Source organism: Cryptomeria japonica, chromosome 1 (genome assembly GCF_030272615.1).
Source record: "Cryptomeria japonica chromosome 1, Sugi_1.0, whole genome shotgun sequence".
Classification (NCBI taxonomy): Eukaryota; Viridiplantae; Streptophyta; class Pinopsida; order Cupressales; family Cupressaceae; genus Cryptomeria; species Cryptomeria japonica.
The window spans coordinates 393,344,682-393,361,592 of NC_081405.1; the positions used below are offsets into that span (position 1 = coordinate 393,344,682).

General features: G+C 33.4%; 1 protein-coding gene across 3 annotated transcripts in view; it reads right to left on the bottom strand.

Annotated features, from left to right (window-relative positions):
- Nucleotides 1-14,680, bottom strand: part of LOC131070931 (proline iminopeptidase-like) — a 248,156-nt gene extending 233,476 nt beyond the window's left edge. The window contains exons 1-6 of one of the 3 annotated variants that reach the window (XM_058006623.2): nt 14,529-14,680; nt 14,064-14,260; nt 13,692-13,790; nt 13,500-13,610; nt 13,276-13,338; nt 13,015-13,108 (exon numbers count right to left, since the gene is read on the bottom strand). In XM_058006623.2, coding sequence (XP_057862606.1) covers nt 13,015-13,108; nt 13,276-13,338; nt 13,500-13,610; nt 13,692-13,790; nt 14,064-14,260; nt 14,529-14,535 — 571 coding nt within the window. In that variant the 5' untranslated portion in view covers nt 14,536-14,680. Of the gene's footprint in view, nt 1-13,014; nt 13,109-13,275; nt 13,339-13,499; nt 13,611-13,691; nt 13,791-14,063; nt 14,261-14,425 lie in introns of all 3 variants that reach the window. The other 2 variants (XM_058006625.2, XM_058006624.2) reach the window with 2 other exon arrangements.
- Nucleotides 14,681-16,911: the final 2,231 nt, after the last annotated feature.

A 16,911-nucleotide genomic window follows, 5' to 3' on the forward strand; every position in this document is an offset into this window, starting at 1 on the left:
TTATTCGCGATTTTTTCCAACAAGGTTGTTTGCAAAACTACATTGCATTTTTTTTCTAAATTGATCGCATTTTTTTTTGCCGCAATTTTCACATTTTGCCAACACGTTTTTCTGGCACTGTGGCCCTTTTCAAGCCTGCTTTTTATTGTTTTTGGCGCAAGACGACAAATCTATGCAAGTGACTGTTTTTGCACGTGAAGGGTTTTGGCGATGTATTCTCTGTGCAACGGTTTTTTCGTTTCTAGGTTTTTATAACTTTTTGTCCCTAAAAAGGAAAAAATTATTTTCTAGTTTTTAATAATTTTTTCCTTAAAAATTATTTGTGGGTTTTACATTAAAAAATTATTGTGGGTTTTGACGAGTTTTCCTCAAAAATTGTTTGTTGGGTTTTTTTATTTTTCTGCACAAAAAATCATGTGAGTGTTTTTATCAATTTTTCTCCTCAAAAATCATGTCTCATCTGTAATTCACGAAGTTCACATGGGATTTTGGTTATTTGGGTTTTTCTAATTTTTTGTCTTGAGAAAAATTATTATTTGTAAGGGTTTATAATTTTTTCCTCAAAAATTGACAGGTGTTCTTGTTCTAGTGTTTTTACCCTTTTTTTTTAAAAAGGATAATTTGTAACTTCAATTTTAAGGGTTTGACAATTTTGTCCACAAAAATCGTGGTTTCTTGCAGTTGTTATGGATCACACATAGAGTTGCTATGGCAACAATCTGCACAAGGGTTTGCCAATTTTCCCTCAAAATCGCGGTTTCAATTTGAGAAGTTGTTCTCGGTGTCTCTAGCTACAAGGAGGGGCAGTTTTTTGTTTTCCCAACATTAGGTTGGAAGGTTTTTGGTTATCTTGATCATTAGCATTCTGCAAATCCATGGAGGGTGTCAACAGCAATAGTGTGTTCTGAAGAAAAGGAGTAGCCTTCTTCGCGTTTGTGATCAAACGACCTGCAGATTATCTTCTATAGGGTAGTTCGTACGAAGACCATTAAGGGAGGGTATTAGAATAATGTAATGTTCTTTAATGGTCATCTTGTTTAGTTTAGTTAGTTTCTATTTTCGTCTTCAGTTAACAATTGTTATGTTTAAAAACATCGTCTTGTATTTTTCTATCTAAGGAGACTTCGTCTTCATTGTTTAACATAACATCGATTTCCCATAACAATGACTAAGTGATTGTTGATTAGATGATTGATGAGTGATGATGTAATGAATACTATTTTGATATATTGGTGAATGTTGATTGAATGGATGTTGATTTGATAGAGTGATGATTTGCTAATTGATTGTTGGCATGATTTGATAGTTGATGATTGCTTGATGGATTCATGAGTAATGATTGATAAGTGCTCTTTGAATGCTTGGAATGATTTCTCCTTTATTGGCAAAAGTGTCATCACCTTTCATTAAGATTGAGTCACTACCCCTCATTCCTGTCTTTGAGAATAATAAGTTATTTTCTGAATTGACCTCTCTTAGATGTCCTCAAATGAAACCTTCTCCCCTTTATATCTTCCAATGTGAGAGAGAAGTCACACCTCTTCATAATTTCTGCCCTTTGAAAGAGTTACAACCATTCCCAATTACCACCCTTTGAAAGAGTACAACCCTTCATAATTTCTCCCCTTTGAAAGAGTCACAGCCTTTCACAATTACAACCCTTTAAAAGAATACAACCATTCATCATGTCTACCCTTTGAAAGAGTCACTTCCATAATTTCTTTCCATTCCTTTCTTCTTCCATTAATTCTTCCTTAATTCATATGCTCCATTCTTTCATGTATTTTGGCCATTCATTAAACTTAAGTAAATTTTAATTATATTATATTGTATTTTTATATATAAATTTTATTATTAAATCCTATTTCAAAAAGGGAACATTACAAAGGCCCACTAATTCCTAATTAAAAGCGGCAACTTATTAATAATATTAGTATAATAGAGTTTTTCAACACTTAAAATAAAACATTTTTTAACATTAATACTTTTAAAAAATAGTATTGTTATTTGCTAGAGCCCATTTTTTAATATAAAGGAAAGTAGAAAGTATAAAAGGAGCACTTGACTTCTCATTTGATCATCACTCAAATTATCCTTACGCATCCAGTTTTATGACTTAAGAAGTTTGTTCAATGTAGAGCATCCAAGGACAAAAACCCTTGGTTTGTTTGAGGTTTGAAAGGAAGAAAACACTATTGGATTCCACAGTTGGGATCAAGGAGGAAAAGCCTTGTTTCCCATTTTAATCGAATTCCATTTTAAAATCATAATTGCGCTGATTTGTTGAAATTTTGAAAACATCTTTCACTTTGCTACAGTCCCACTACCATGTTTGTGTTGAGTTTGTTTTTGTCATTGATGTTTTGTTCATTTGAGTTGCTTGACTTGTGTGTTTCAGCTCTCTGCTTGCCTAAATGTTCTTATCAAGCCATTTATGCCACATCTTCCATGAGTTAGTTGTTTCTGTGTCTCCATGACGGTTCGACAATGCTTTGTAAACTTTTCTTCACGTATGCCACGTGTCCTATTTTAGAGTGAAGCGAAGTTTCTTTGTTTTTTTGTTCCACTGAAGAAGCCCATTTGCTATAGATAGTGCGGTTAAGAATTATGCAAAAAAAACGTATTTTTATTTTTCGACTCTTCCAAGAGTCGTATGTTTTCAGCAGCTCAATAAGATACAGACGTTTTTTTTACGTGGCTGAGCTAGGGAGTAGTGGTTCGCTGGAATCATGTTTATGTCATGCTTTTTTTGTTTGGATGGGTAAGGACACTTAAGTTTGTGGTCCATTTTTATGTGCAGTAGCGGTTTCAAAAAAAAATTGTTTCTAACAAACACAATTATACGTGTATGTAAAAAAATTGTTCTGGCTATGGCAGGGTTTTCTTTGTTGGAGGTTTTTTTCAAAAGAAAACGTCTTGTTTCCTTGCGTTTCTGGAAATTGTTAAGTGATTCGCACAGGCTGAAATTCTTTGATTATGTCTACTTGCACTGGTGCAACCGTTTTGAAATGATGGTAATATCGTATTTTCTGAAGACTAGAGTTTTTGCAGCTCTTTGGTTGAAGTGTGATAAGTGTGTGTAGCTCTCTTAGAAGATATGATGCGTGAAGGGTCGTTTTTTTAAGGTGCAGATTTGCAGAACCATTTTTTTGGTTCTGCGACAAGGATGATTCATTCATCTCTACCAAAAGTGATTATGACAAGTGATGTATTGTTTTTCAAAAATGATAGATGGTTGATGATGTTGTTATTGAATATGGAGTGTTCTCACGTGTGTTAATGCAAAAAGCTGATTCGTGGATAAAGACCTTAAAAATATCGATGATGATCTTTTTTGGGCAGAAGCATGGTTTATATATTTTGTAAAGACCAGACAATAAAATTCTAAATTGCTTACAATATTTTGAGTGCACTGTATGTCGCTGAAGAAGTCATGAATTGATATTGGCTTTGATTAAGTTTATGGAAGAGATATTATAGATATGACCTCTATGCCATTTATGAGGATTCTGACGATAGAAATTGTGTATGCACAGGAAAATACGATTATCTTCATGGTGCAGCTGACTAGATATTTCTATTTGAGAACCTTTATTCATTTGAAGATGCTGCTGTTATAATTTCAAATGTTCAAATTGATACAGCGATCTTCTTGTTTTGAAGAAGTTATTTTTTAAAGTGTTCGAGGTTGGTGCCTCAGTGATCTGAAGTTGGTGCTTCAGCATTTTGAGAGTTTGTGCTCTTGTATGTGAATTGGTGCTCACTTATGTAACCTAGGTTGGTGCCCACATATTGCGATTGAAAGCTTTTGAACCATGGTTTTTTACCCAAAGAGGTTTTCCACGTGATCTCATGTGTTCATGTTCTTTTGAGAATTCCTTGTTACATGTTCTGATAATTTCAAGATTAAATTTGTTAAAATACTGATTCACCCCCCCGACCCCCCCTTCTCAGTATTTTCTATGTTTCTTTAATTGGTATTAGAGTCGATCACCTTCTGTCAAAGCTTGAAAGCCTGAGGGTCTGATCATGTTAGTTTAAAATGAATGCCCTTGAAGGTCTAGCAACCAACAGAGCTCCCTTGTTTGATCATGGAATGTTTGTATGAAAACATATATTATGTCTCTAGGTTTTGATGTTTGGATGAGTATTGTTAATGGCCACACACCTCCTTCTAACCCACCCACAAATGTTGATGGAAAGAAGGCCTTTGAAATTAATGTCAAGGCCATGAATGCGATTTTATGTGGATTGTTGGAGGCAAAGTTTGTTAAAGTCATGCATTATGAGTCAGCTCAGGCTATGTGGGAAAAACTTCAGAATGCTTACGAAGGAGACAAGAAGGTTAAAAATGCAAAAAGTTCGAACACATAGGATGCTGTTTGAAGGTCTCAAAATGTGAGAAGAGGAAAGCATAGCAACATATTTCTTGAGAGTTGATGAAGTGTTTAATTCCCTGAAAGGCTTGGGAGAGAAAATGGATAATAAAATTGTTGTTCCAAAAATCTTAAGGTCACTACCTCTAAGATTTGATGCTAAAGTTTCAGCTATTGAAGAGATGGCTGAACTTGATAAGCTTACAGTTGATAAGTTACATAGGATCTTGATAGCTATGAAATGAGAACAAATGTTGAAGCATCTTCAAAACGGGAAACTGCTTTTAAAGTATCAAAGAAGGGCAAAGATAAGAGTCTTGCATCTAATGACAGTTTAGAGGAAGAAAGTGATGGTGAAGAAGCTCATTTTGTGACAAAATCAAAGAAGAGTTCTGGTAAGTATAAGGGCAAGCTGTCCTTAACATATTTTAATTGCGGGAAGAAAGGACAATTTGCTTCAAAATGTCTTTATGAGAAGGATGAAGACAGCAGTTGGGAAAATGAATACAAAAACAGCAAGTAGAAATTCCTAAGGAAAGGCAAAAAGTTTCATTATTCCAAAAGAAGTCTATTCGAAAGAGAAAAGATGCTCATTAGAAGCTAGTGAAGGAGAGTCATTAAATGATGAGAAGTCCTATTCATGGCTTTAGAAGAAACTTTGTCTAAATACGATGAAAAAGTTGAAACTAATTTGGAACAAGAACTTATTTGTGCACTCGATGAAATTAAGAAGCTTAGAAAGAAGAAATAGGGTCTAAAAATGCTGCTACAAGAGGAAGGTAACAAGGCTTCTAAAAAAACTCTTGCATTAGAGGTTGCTGAAGACAAATTGAAGATCTTAAAGTGCAGATTAAAAAAGCCAAGAAGCTTGAAGAAGGTCTTAGAAAACAACTCAAGGACAAGGAGCTTGATTGTGAAAAGCTTGAAAATGAAGTTGTCTAGTTATGAAATTTTGAAAAATCCTCACAGCAGTTTAGTAATGAGAACACTTTTCAGAAAGGTACCATGACTCTACATGGCCTGTAGAATTCTCAAAAACATTCACTTGACAAAAGTGGAGTTGGCCATGATGAAGGTCAATGTCCTAAATCCTCTGAAGGTGAACAACAGAAGCCTAATGCTGGTTCTAATTCTAAAAACAGAAATGGTAATTTCAATAAGATTTCTCATGCTGGACAAACTCATATGACTAGATCTAACAATGCTTATTTTTATGGTTACAGCTTTTCTTGCAACTATTTTAGTCACCAAGTTGTAAACGACAGAATGTTTCCTAGAAGAAATTTTTGTTTTGTGAATAAAAATCATTTTGCTTCTCTAAGGAATTACAATATCATTTGTTATCAATGCAATAACTTTGGTCATTCTGCAAAGTTTTGTAAAAGTGTCTTGACAGATTCATCTAAAAAGGTGGATGAAAACGAAAAGCAAAGGAGAATGTTAGATTTTGGAGGAAAAAGGAGAAGCCAAGTTCCAAAATGTCTTTAGTTGTGCAAACTACTTTCCTAGCACAAAATGAGAAAGACATCTAGTACGTTGATAGTGGTTGTTCCAGGCATATGACTAGTGACGAGCAAATTTATGACTCTTAGAAGAATGAATGGAGGTAAAGTCAGATTTGGACGTAACTCTTCAACAAGAGTTGCAGGTATAGGTACTCTTGTCTTAAATGATGGAGAAACTAAAATTGAGAATGTCCTGTATGTTAAAGGTTTGAAACACAATCTGTTGAGTGTCAATCAGTTATGTGATCAAGGATATGATCTTGTTTTTAATTCAAACTGTTGTGTCATAAGTAAAAGTGGAAAGTATATTGCTAATGCAACTAGAGCAGAAAATAATTTATATATTCTTGATGATTCTAATGGTGAAAAGTGTTGTTTGAGTCAGCTTGATGAAACTTGGTTGTGGCATAGGAGACTTGGGCATATGAATTTTGACAATCTGGTTCAAACCAACAAGAAAGAAACTATTAGAGACATGCCACAGCTTGAGAAACTAGCAGATATTATTTGCAAGGATTGTCAGCTGGGTATGCAAATTAGAACAAGTTTTAAATCTAAAGACTTACAGCACTAAACCACTTGAATTAGTTTATATTGACCTATGTGGAGCTACTAGGACAGCAAGTTTACAAGGTGAAAAATATTCTATGCTTTGATAGATGATTTTTCTCGCATGACCTGGGTGAATTTTTTGAAAGAAAAATCTGAAGCTCTTGAAAAATTTAAAGCATTCAAAGCTTTAGTTGAGAATGAAAAAGATTTAAAAATCAAGTGTTTACATTCTAATAATGGAGGAGACTTTACTTCTACAAGTTTGTTAGTTTCTATGAGAAAAATGGGATTAAGAGACAGGTTTCAGCACCTAGAACACCTCAACAAAATGGAGTTGTTGAGAGGAAAAATAGAACTATTCAAGAAATGGTCAAAAGCATGATGAATGAGGCTAAAGTTAGTGACATTTTCTGGAGAGAAGTTGTTCATACAGCAATTTATATTCGGAACAAAGGTTTGTTGAGAGCAAAGCATAACAAAACTCCTTATGAGTTTTGGAAAGGTAAGCCAGCTACTGTTAAGTATTTCAGAATTTTTGGTAGTCCCTGTTTTATAAAAAGAGATGATGATAATCTAGGTAAGTTTGATCCTAGATCTAATGAAGGTATCTTTTCCGGCTACTCTTCTAAACGTAAAGCTTACAGATGCTTTAATAAAAGATTACATAAAATTGTAGAAAGCGTTAATGTTAAAGTTCATGAGATTACTAACACTTGTAATGAGAATGGAAATGGTGGAAACAGTGCTCAAAATGAGATAGCAAAGGTGTTGCCCAACCTTCTTCTTCAAATACACAAGCTGGAACAACAAATAATAATGTTCAAAATAGCTCTAAAAATGTTCAATCAAAGGTAACAAGCACTTCTCCTTCTTCTAGTTTGCAATTTGGGACAGCAGATACACATTCTGAAAATGAATCAAAAAATGATCATGGTAAGACTACTTTTAAGACTCCTAAGTTTGTGCAAAAAAATCACCCTGTTGATCAAATCTTACCTGAAAATAGAACTAGAGCTACTAGGAGGAATGTTAATTATTTTGAAGATGAAGATGTTTCCTTGTTGTTTATGTTTATACCTAAGAATTTTGAAGAAGCAGTTGAAGATAAGCATTGGATAGCAACCGATGAAAGAAGAGCTCAATCAAATTCAGAAGTATGCATGGGAACTTGTGCCTAGACCCAAGGACAGGAAAGTAATAGGCACAAAATAGGTTTTCAAGAATAAATTAAATGAATGTGGTCAGGCTGTGAGAAATAAAGCATGGTTAGTGTGCAAAGGGTATGCTTAGGTGGAAGGTATAGATTATGATGAGACTTTTACTCCTGTAGCACGTCTTGAAGCAATTATTTATTTATTGATTTTGCTTCATTTAAAGGCTTTAAAGTATTTCGGATGGATGTCAAATTTGTCTTTCTTAATGGAACTTTAAGTGAAGATGTTTATGTTGAACAACCTAATGGATTTGTTTTGTCAAAGAAGCTTGATAATGTGTGTAAGCTGAAAAAGGCATTGTATGGCTTTAAACAAGCTCCACGGGCTTGGTATGGCAGGTTGGATAAGTATTTACACAACAAGGCTTTAGAAAAGGAGTAGCGGACAGCAACCTTTACGTGAAAAAGAAAGGTAAAAGCATTTTGGTTGTTGTGGTTTACGTGGATGATCTAATCTTTGGCAATGACTGTGTAGGTATGTGTAAGGATTTCGCTACCAACATGACGAAAGAATTTGAAATGTCTATGTGGGAGAACTATCCTATTTTTTGAGATTACAGATTCAGCAATCTCAAGAAGGTATTTTTATTTCTCAAACCAAGTACATTAGAGAGAAGCTGAAAAGATTCAGAATGGAAGATTGTCATCCTGTAAGTACACCTATGGTAACAGGATGTAAACTTAGTAAAGATGATGAGTCTCCTAGTGTAAATCAAACATATTATACGTCTATGGTAGGCAGTTTGCTTTATGTTACAGCTACTAGACCTGACATTATATAGGCAGTTGAATATGTTGCAAAGTTTCAGGCTACACCTAAAGACACTCATGTGCAAGCAATTAAGAGAATCTTTAAATACCTTAAGGGTACAATGAATTTTGGCTTATGATATCCTAAATGTCAAGATTTTACACTAGCAGCCTATACTAATGCAAATTGGGGAGGTTCAGTAGATAATAGAAAGAGCACGTGCTTTCTTTCTTGGTGGTTGTCTTGTTTCTTGGCTAAGCAAAAAACAAGCTTCTATTTCTTTGTCTACAGCTGAAGCAAAGTACATTGCAGCTGTATCATGTTGTACACAAGTAATTTGGATGAAACACACATTGGAAGACTTTAAGGTTGAGTCTGTTAATCCTATCTCTATTTTCTGTGACAATACAAGTGCGATCAATATTTCAAAAAATCCTGTTTTGCACTCTAGAACTAAACATATTCCAATTAAATATCAATTTTTAAGAGAACAGGTCACTAATCAAGTTGTTAAGTTGGAATATGTGTCTCATAAGAACAAATTGCTAATGTGTTTACCAAGCCACTCCCAAAAGAGACATTTGAATTTCTAAGGCAGAAACTTGGAGTGGTTTCACTCCAACACTGATTCATAGGATGGACTCAAGGGGGGAGTTCTTAATGATTCACTTCATGCCCCAGCTCAGGTATACCGATTGATTTCAGCTATTCAGTTTTGGTTTCGTCATTGATGTCAAGGGGGGAGAAGTGAGACAGGGGGAGCTTCTTGGTTCAGTTTGTTTCAGTATTTTTGGGTTACTATCAATGTCAAAAAGGGGGAGATTGTTGAGTTTATTTTGTCATTGATAATTTGTTCATTTGAGCTGCTTGACTTGTGTGTTTCAGCTCTCTGCTTGCCTACATGTTCTTATCAAGCCATTTTATGCCACAGCTTCCATGAGTTAGTTGTTTTTGTGTCTCCATGACGGTTCAACAATGCTTTGTAATCTTTTCTTCACGTATGGCATGTCTCCTGTTTTGGAGTAAAGCAAAGTTTCCTTGTTTTTTTCTTCAACTAAAGAAGCTCGTTTGCTACAGGTAGTGCAGTTAAGAATTATGTAAAAAAAAACATTTTTATTTTTCGACTCTTCCAAAAGTCGTATGTTTTCAGCAGCTCAATAAGATAAAGACAATTTTTTTATGTGGCTGAGATAGGTAGTGGTTCGTTGGAATCATGTTCAGGTTGTGCTTTTTCTGTTTGGACGAGTAAGGACACGTAAGGTTGTGGTCCATTTTTTTTTGCAATGGCGGTTCAAAGAATGTTTGTTTTTAACAAACACAATGATACGTGTATGTAAAAACATTGTTTTGGCTATGGCAGCATTTTTTCGTTTTTTTTTTTTAAAAAACATCTTGTTTCCTTGCGTTTTTGGAAATGGTTAAGTGATTTGCACATGCTGAAATTCTTTGATTATGTCTACTTGCACGGGTGGACTCGCTTTGAAATGATGGTATTTGCTGGAAAGTAATATCGTATTTTCTGAAGACTGGAGTTTTGGCAGCTCTTTGGTTGAAGTGTGATAAGTGCGTGTAGCTCTCTTAAAGGATATGATGCATGAAGGGTCGTTTTTTTTTAAGGTGCAGATTTGCAGAACCGTTTTTTTTTGTTCTGCGACAAGGATGATTCATTCATCTCTGCAAAAAGTGATTATGACAAGTGATGTATTGTTTTTCTAAAATGATAGATGGTGTGTGAAGAAAAAGGTGTCTGTGTCACAAATGTATTTAGGGGGAATTGCTTGAATATTAAAAGTTGGTTGGAAATCTTTGTGAAAAGCGCTTTGTGTATTAAAAAATCTTGATGATGTTGTTATTGAATATGGAGTGTTCTCACATGTGTTAATGCAGAAAGCTGATTCGTGGATGAAGACTCTTAAAAATATTGATGATAATCTTTTTGGGCATAAGCATGGTTCATAGATTTTGCAAAGTCCGGACAATAAATTCCAAATTGCTTACAAATTTTTTAGTGTGTTGTATGTAGCTGAAGAAGTCATGAATTGATATTGGCTTTAATTAAGTTTATGGAAGAGATATTATAGATATGACCTCTATGTCATTTGTGGGGATTCTGATGATAGAAATTGTGTCTACAAAGGAAAAATATAATTATCTTCATGGTGCAGCTGACTGGATTATTTCTATGTGAGAACCTTTATTCATTTGAAGATGCTGCTGTTATAATTTTAAATGTTCAGATTGATACAATGATCTTCTTGTTTTGAAGAATTTTTTTTTAAAAGTGTTCAAAGTTGGTGCCTCAGTGATCTAAAGTTGGTGCTTGAGCATTTTGAGAGTTTGTGCTCTTGTGTGTGAGTTGGTGCTCACTTATGTATCCTAGATTGGTGCCCATATATTGCTATTGAAAGCTTTTGAACCGTTATTTTTTACCTGAAAGGGTTTTCCACGTGATATCATGTGTTAATGTTCTTTTGAGAATTCCTTGTTACATGTTCTGATAGTTTCAAGATAAAATTTGTTAAAATACTGATTCACGCCCCCCGCCCCCCCTCTCAGTATTTTCTGTGTTTCTTTAGTTTGTTGCTGATTTTTTGAGGATTCCATGCAAGATACTAGCATTAGGGCAATTTGGATTTGCAAGTTGGTAGAAGACGGATCAGTTCAGCTGCAGTATGTTTTGACAAAGGATCAGACTGCAGATATTCTCACCAAATCCCTAAGTCCGGATAAGTTTGTTAAATTTAGGGGGAACTTGGTGTAGTTGACAGATTGACCATTAAGGGAGGGTATTAGATTAATATTTAGCCTATTTAATATTAATGGTCAGTTATGTAATTTTTAGTCAAGTTAGCTAGTTTCTAAATTACTTTTTTTGTTTTGTTTAGAAACTTCTGGTTTGTAATCTCTTTTAAGAGCTTTTCATTATTAATGTTAATTCATTCGAATACCATAATACTAATAATCTCCACTTTGCTACAGTCTCACTACCGTGTTTGTTGCTGATTTTTTGGGGATTTCATACAAGATACCAGTGTTAGGACAATTTGGATTTGCAAGCAAATAATTTGTTTTGTCACTATATCATATTTGAGGGTTTCTACACAAACTTTCAATTTTTTGTCTTAAGCACTTGGCTTCTCATTTGATCATCACTCAAGTTATCATTTTGCATCCAAGCTTATGATTTGAGTAGTTTGTTCAATCTAGGGCATCCAAGGACAAAAACCCTTGGTTTATTCAAGGTCTGAAGGAATGAAGACACTCTTGAATTCCACATTTGGGATTGATGACAAAAACCCTTGTTTCCCATTTTAACTGATTCCATCTGGGGATCAAAATTGTGCTGATATGTTGACGATTCGAAAATATTTTTCACTTTACTACAATCCCACTACCGTGTTTGTTGCTGATTTTTTGGGGATTTCAAGCAAGATACCAGCATTAGGGCAATTTGGATTTGCAAGCAAATAATTTTGTTTTAACGTTTATCACTATATCATATTTGGGAGCTTCTATATAAACTTCGAACTTTTGTCTTCAGCATTTGATCTGCTAACCCTAGCTGAGTGCCTCACTTGGAGGAAATCAGTCATTTTAGCATTGGATCAGCCAAACCTAGCTGGGCAAGACCGTTGGAGGAACAAATCATTCATTTTTACATTCAATCAGTAATTTGTGCAAACCTAGCTGAGTGCCACATTTGGAGGAACAAAATCAGTCATTTGTGCATTGGATCGGCCACATCAGCTGCTGGTTTACCTTGTTTCAGTCATCATACATCAGCAAACAGTAGTTAGGAGGCATTTCTAGGAGATTACAATTAGATTTGGACATGTTGCATATGTTTCCAGGGAAGATCAGCAATAATTAGCAGCTGTTTATCGACAACTTTTAGTGTTCCCTAGCTTGGATTACTCAAACACACCAATGTTTCAGCCTTGTGACTATTGCAAACACTTTCCCATCCCCCATACACTTTGCATCAGCAATATGTACAGATGTACGGCCTTGAGAGTAACAATAAATTGTTTTTAAAAAATCTGAAAATTAGTGCCCAGTCCTATTTGAATCAGCATCGTAATTTTCAGTTGTAAATAAATTGAATATCTTTTGGAGAGTTTCATGTTGCTGAAACTAAGTATATTTATCATCTTAGGTTTTATGATTTGTTGACATCAACAAATAATGGTTTGAAATTCGTGACCAGATTTTGTACTTGCTGTTTGGTCTTAATTTTTTCTCAAGAAAATTCAGAAAAATACAAATAAAATTGCATGTTTGCTAGGTTCGTCCGATTGTGGACATTACAATTTTCCTTTATGCAACTCTCGGACCCCACACAGATCACCTTGGAAGAAGAACTTTTTTCAAATAGCAAAACTTACAAGTAAATGATAATTGTAGAGCTCCTCAAAGGTAGTGAAATTCTGAAAACCTGGTCAGACTCCGCACCATATTCCACTCCTTAAAATATAGATGTAAAAGCTCTACCAGCCTTCTACTTTCCTTTAATATTGCTCCAAATTTCTCCTTTTCAGAATTATTAATAAAAACCTTTACGAGAACATATCTATGAGTAGCATCGTGAAACTTTAACGAAAGAAATCTGAGGCTTACCATCAGGATAGATTGCAGCTACACCTCCCTCGTAGAACCAGTCTAATTCTTTCTTTCTTAAGAGGAATATTCCTCTGAGGACAACCCCAGTGATCTAGAAAGAAATCATCATCAAGTAGTAAGCAAGTCAAATCAACAATATATTTAAGAAAATAGAAGGAACGTTTTCATTCTGGTAAATTATGAAGCAGGAGTCATACACAAAAAACATTCAAGCAATTATCATCCATTAAAAAGAATACAGGGCAGAATCCGGCTCACATGCTCAACATATGACTGGATATATGTTAGGGCTATAGTGCTACCCCATGATCCACCAAACACCTATGTGACATTGAAATAGGAATATAAAATAAGAAACAACAATACCTAGCAAGTTGTCGATTTTTACCTCTACACACTACGGTTTTGAAAAAATAAGTACATGAAGGATGGATGAGATTTTGTAAGAAACTTCCTATATCATTCTAGAAAAAAATTCACACCTGCCATTCTTCAATTTCCAAATGTTTTCTAAGTTTCTCAATGTCCTCAACAATATCCCATGTTGTATTCTCCTCTAGGCATGCCCGTGGCGTGCTTTTTCCTGCACCGCGCTGCAGAGTTGACTTGTTAGTACAAAACAAGTGCGAAATAAAAGCTACTTAAATTAGAATACAAATTATCAAAGAGCAAACCTGGTCAAAAAGGATGATACGGTAAAATTCAGGATCAAAGAATCTTCTATTGCCACTGCTTGTACCACCTCCAGGTCCCCCATGAAGAAATACAACTGGCTACAAGTGTGATTATTTACATCATAGTTTATGGCTTGAGAACTATCATTAATACAAATAGCCATAAGTAACAATTCAAAACAATATTATGGATTTAACATTGGTGGCATGTTTTTTATCTTTTTCATTCACGGATCACGTATGTAGTTGGTGTTTATATTTTCATAAATCTGTTAGAGATCCATGCAATTCTAATGTCCACTAATATAAGGTCTTTTTCAAAGTTACAGAAGATTTTCCAAATTCTGATAAGATTCAAAGTCAGCTGCTTACATGTCCATCTGGATTGCCACTTTGCTCCCAGTACAAGGAATGAATTTCTGAAACTTTCAAGAATCCTGAATTGTATGGTTCAATTGGCGGATACAGATCCCTACGAAAGTTTTCCTCTACAGTTGACTTCAACAACATTTCGTCTTCCATATTCCCTTTCAAATCCATCTTGTCTGCACCTGTTTCCATGTTTCTCCCTGAACATCAATATTGATTTTTGAGTTCAGCTATTACAGTTATCCACCCAACATAGCAAGTATGATTCTTTGAAGCAAAAATTAGCAAGATTAGTTGTATTGGGAATGAAATCAAGTATCAGTCTCTTAAAAATGTGAACAAATGAGAAATATATTCAGGATTACCCGCCTTTGTCTTAAGAGAAAATATATCCGTGGCAACCCGCCTTTGTCTTAAGAGAGATCTTGATAATTAACTTGTGCCAATATCGTGATACTAATTACTTACCTTCCATGTCGAGTAAACCTTTGCTTATATGAGACGCTCTTCTTGAGAAAAGTCTGGCTTGGGAGAAGGGTACGGAGGGTTTTGACCTAGATTTTATACAATATGGTATAATCTATAGAACGTTGGACTTCTGTGATAAATGGGCAAGGTGCACTAGAATGTGATGGATATAGTCATGACAAGGAGTAAACAATTCTGAATGCCCATTAATTCATGCAACAAACCAAAATTATTCCAAGGTTTTGTAATTCATCATAACTTATTATGTAATGTTTCCTTTTGGGCTTAAAATATATTTAAACTAGCAATTGCACCTTGGTGTGCAATGGGTATGCCGAATAAAAGAATATTGGTCAAAATAATAAACATTGGAAAATTGAGGAATATTGGGAAAAAAAGAATTGATAAAGTGACATTGTAAATCATAATTTTTTAAAATTCATCATATAGAGATAATTCCTTTATCACCAATAAGAGGTCATTGAAATAAAGGATAAGAAGAATCATACGTTAGAACTTGGTAGTATATATAAACATGAAAAAATGATCAATTGTTAATAGTGTTACAAGCAAGTATGCACACTATAATAAAAAACACCACGAAATTGAATACATGGTTTACATTATCTTTGCTTGAATATAATCATTTGAAATGTCCTTGGAACCTCTCAAGGAAATGCAAAATCAACATGTGTAGAGTAGGTCCTAATTTTTTTTGGCATATCTTCCTCATTCAAAGGTTTTGTTTCAATTGTATTTTGATTATTGCAAGAGAATACATAGTTGCATAGTTGATTTCAAACTATAGAGAAGAATAATAGCCAAAACAATAATTGATAAAGTGATATAATGCAAATTTTAATTTTTTGATGAGTGACCTATAGAGATCATTCATTTATCACCAATATTGGGTCTTTGAAATCAAGGATAAATCAAGGATAGGAAGATTTATATTTTAGAATTTGTCATGTGTAAAATATGATTAGAACCAAAGCCATTCTTTTAAACACTTAATACACGGTTACAAAACACCAAAAATATGTCATATATCTAGTTCGATAAAACACCTTTCATATAATTACAAATACTATGGAATTGAATATATGCCTTACATTATTTTTTATTGAATATAAGCATTTGTTTTATCAATTGTGTAAATGATCTAATTGCAAGAAAACTATATGAAATAAATTACAGAGGAAAAATGAAGTTTTAAAAGGATAAGAAACATCAATTTATTTGATCTATTAAAAAAATTCAAACCCAAATTCTTGGTATGGTGGTAACATTTAAAGGGACTAAAACAATCATTAAAATATCTTCTATTGAAAATTTCCTATTTGCTGAGAAAATTTTAGATGTGCACGAAACTGATCATTAAGAAAGGAAGGCTAATTTAAGGGCTGCCAATACTCTCCAAGGCACTGATGAAATCAATTGCCAATTTCGATCTCCAAATATTGACTTGCAAACAATGCATTTATCAGTAAAACAAGATAATGTTTCAACGCAAGAAATTGAAAAAATTGTGCAAAATGCCCAAAATAGGTAGTAATATATAATCATCCTAAGGAACATATGCTAATTTGCCATCATAAAATCTACGACAAAAGGAGGACCGGCTGGTGAGGCATTGTTTTGGAGTTATCTGCACAATTTTTAATTTTAGAACTTTATTGCTAGACATTTTTACTCAATAGTGACAACTATGCATTTTTGAACATCACGTGTTGGGAAGATAAATGCATACTCAAAATTTATTCATTGAGTGTAAGAAGATTATTTTGTCTTACACTTCAAACTTTATTTGATTTGATTTGTCCAAAGATCATTTGATAGGTACCCAAATGAATATGAAAAATATATATAATATTATCTAAAAAATAAGAAGATTATTTTGTCTTACACTTCAAACTTTATTTGATTTGATTTGTCCAAAGATCATTTGATAGGTACCCAAATGAATATGAAAAATATATATAATATTATCTAAAAAATGAATTTACATTATATAAAACATAATATAAAATGGAATTCACTACTTAAATGTTCTGATTATAATAATCCTAACTAATAATTCATAATTGTAAACATTCAAAATGATTATAGATGTTAAAATAATTGTTAATTACAATTATAATTATAATATATTTGATTAAAATATTTATAATTATTTCATGATTATTATAAATTTTGAAATAATAACTAATCAATTATATTTTATATTTATTGTATTTTCCAATCTTAAAATTTAATAATTAGTTTATTAAAATAAAACTATATAATTCTAATTCTAATTAAAAAAACTAAATTTTATTTTAATTAATTAATAATTATAATCTTAATCAAATTTAATTTAAAATATATAATAATAAACATAATT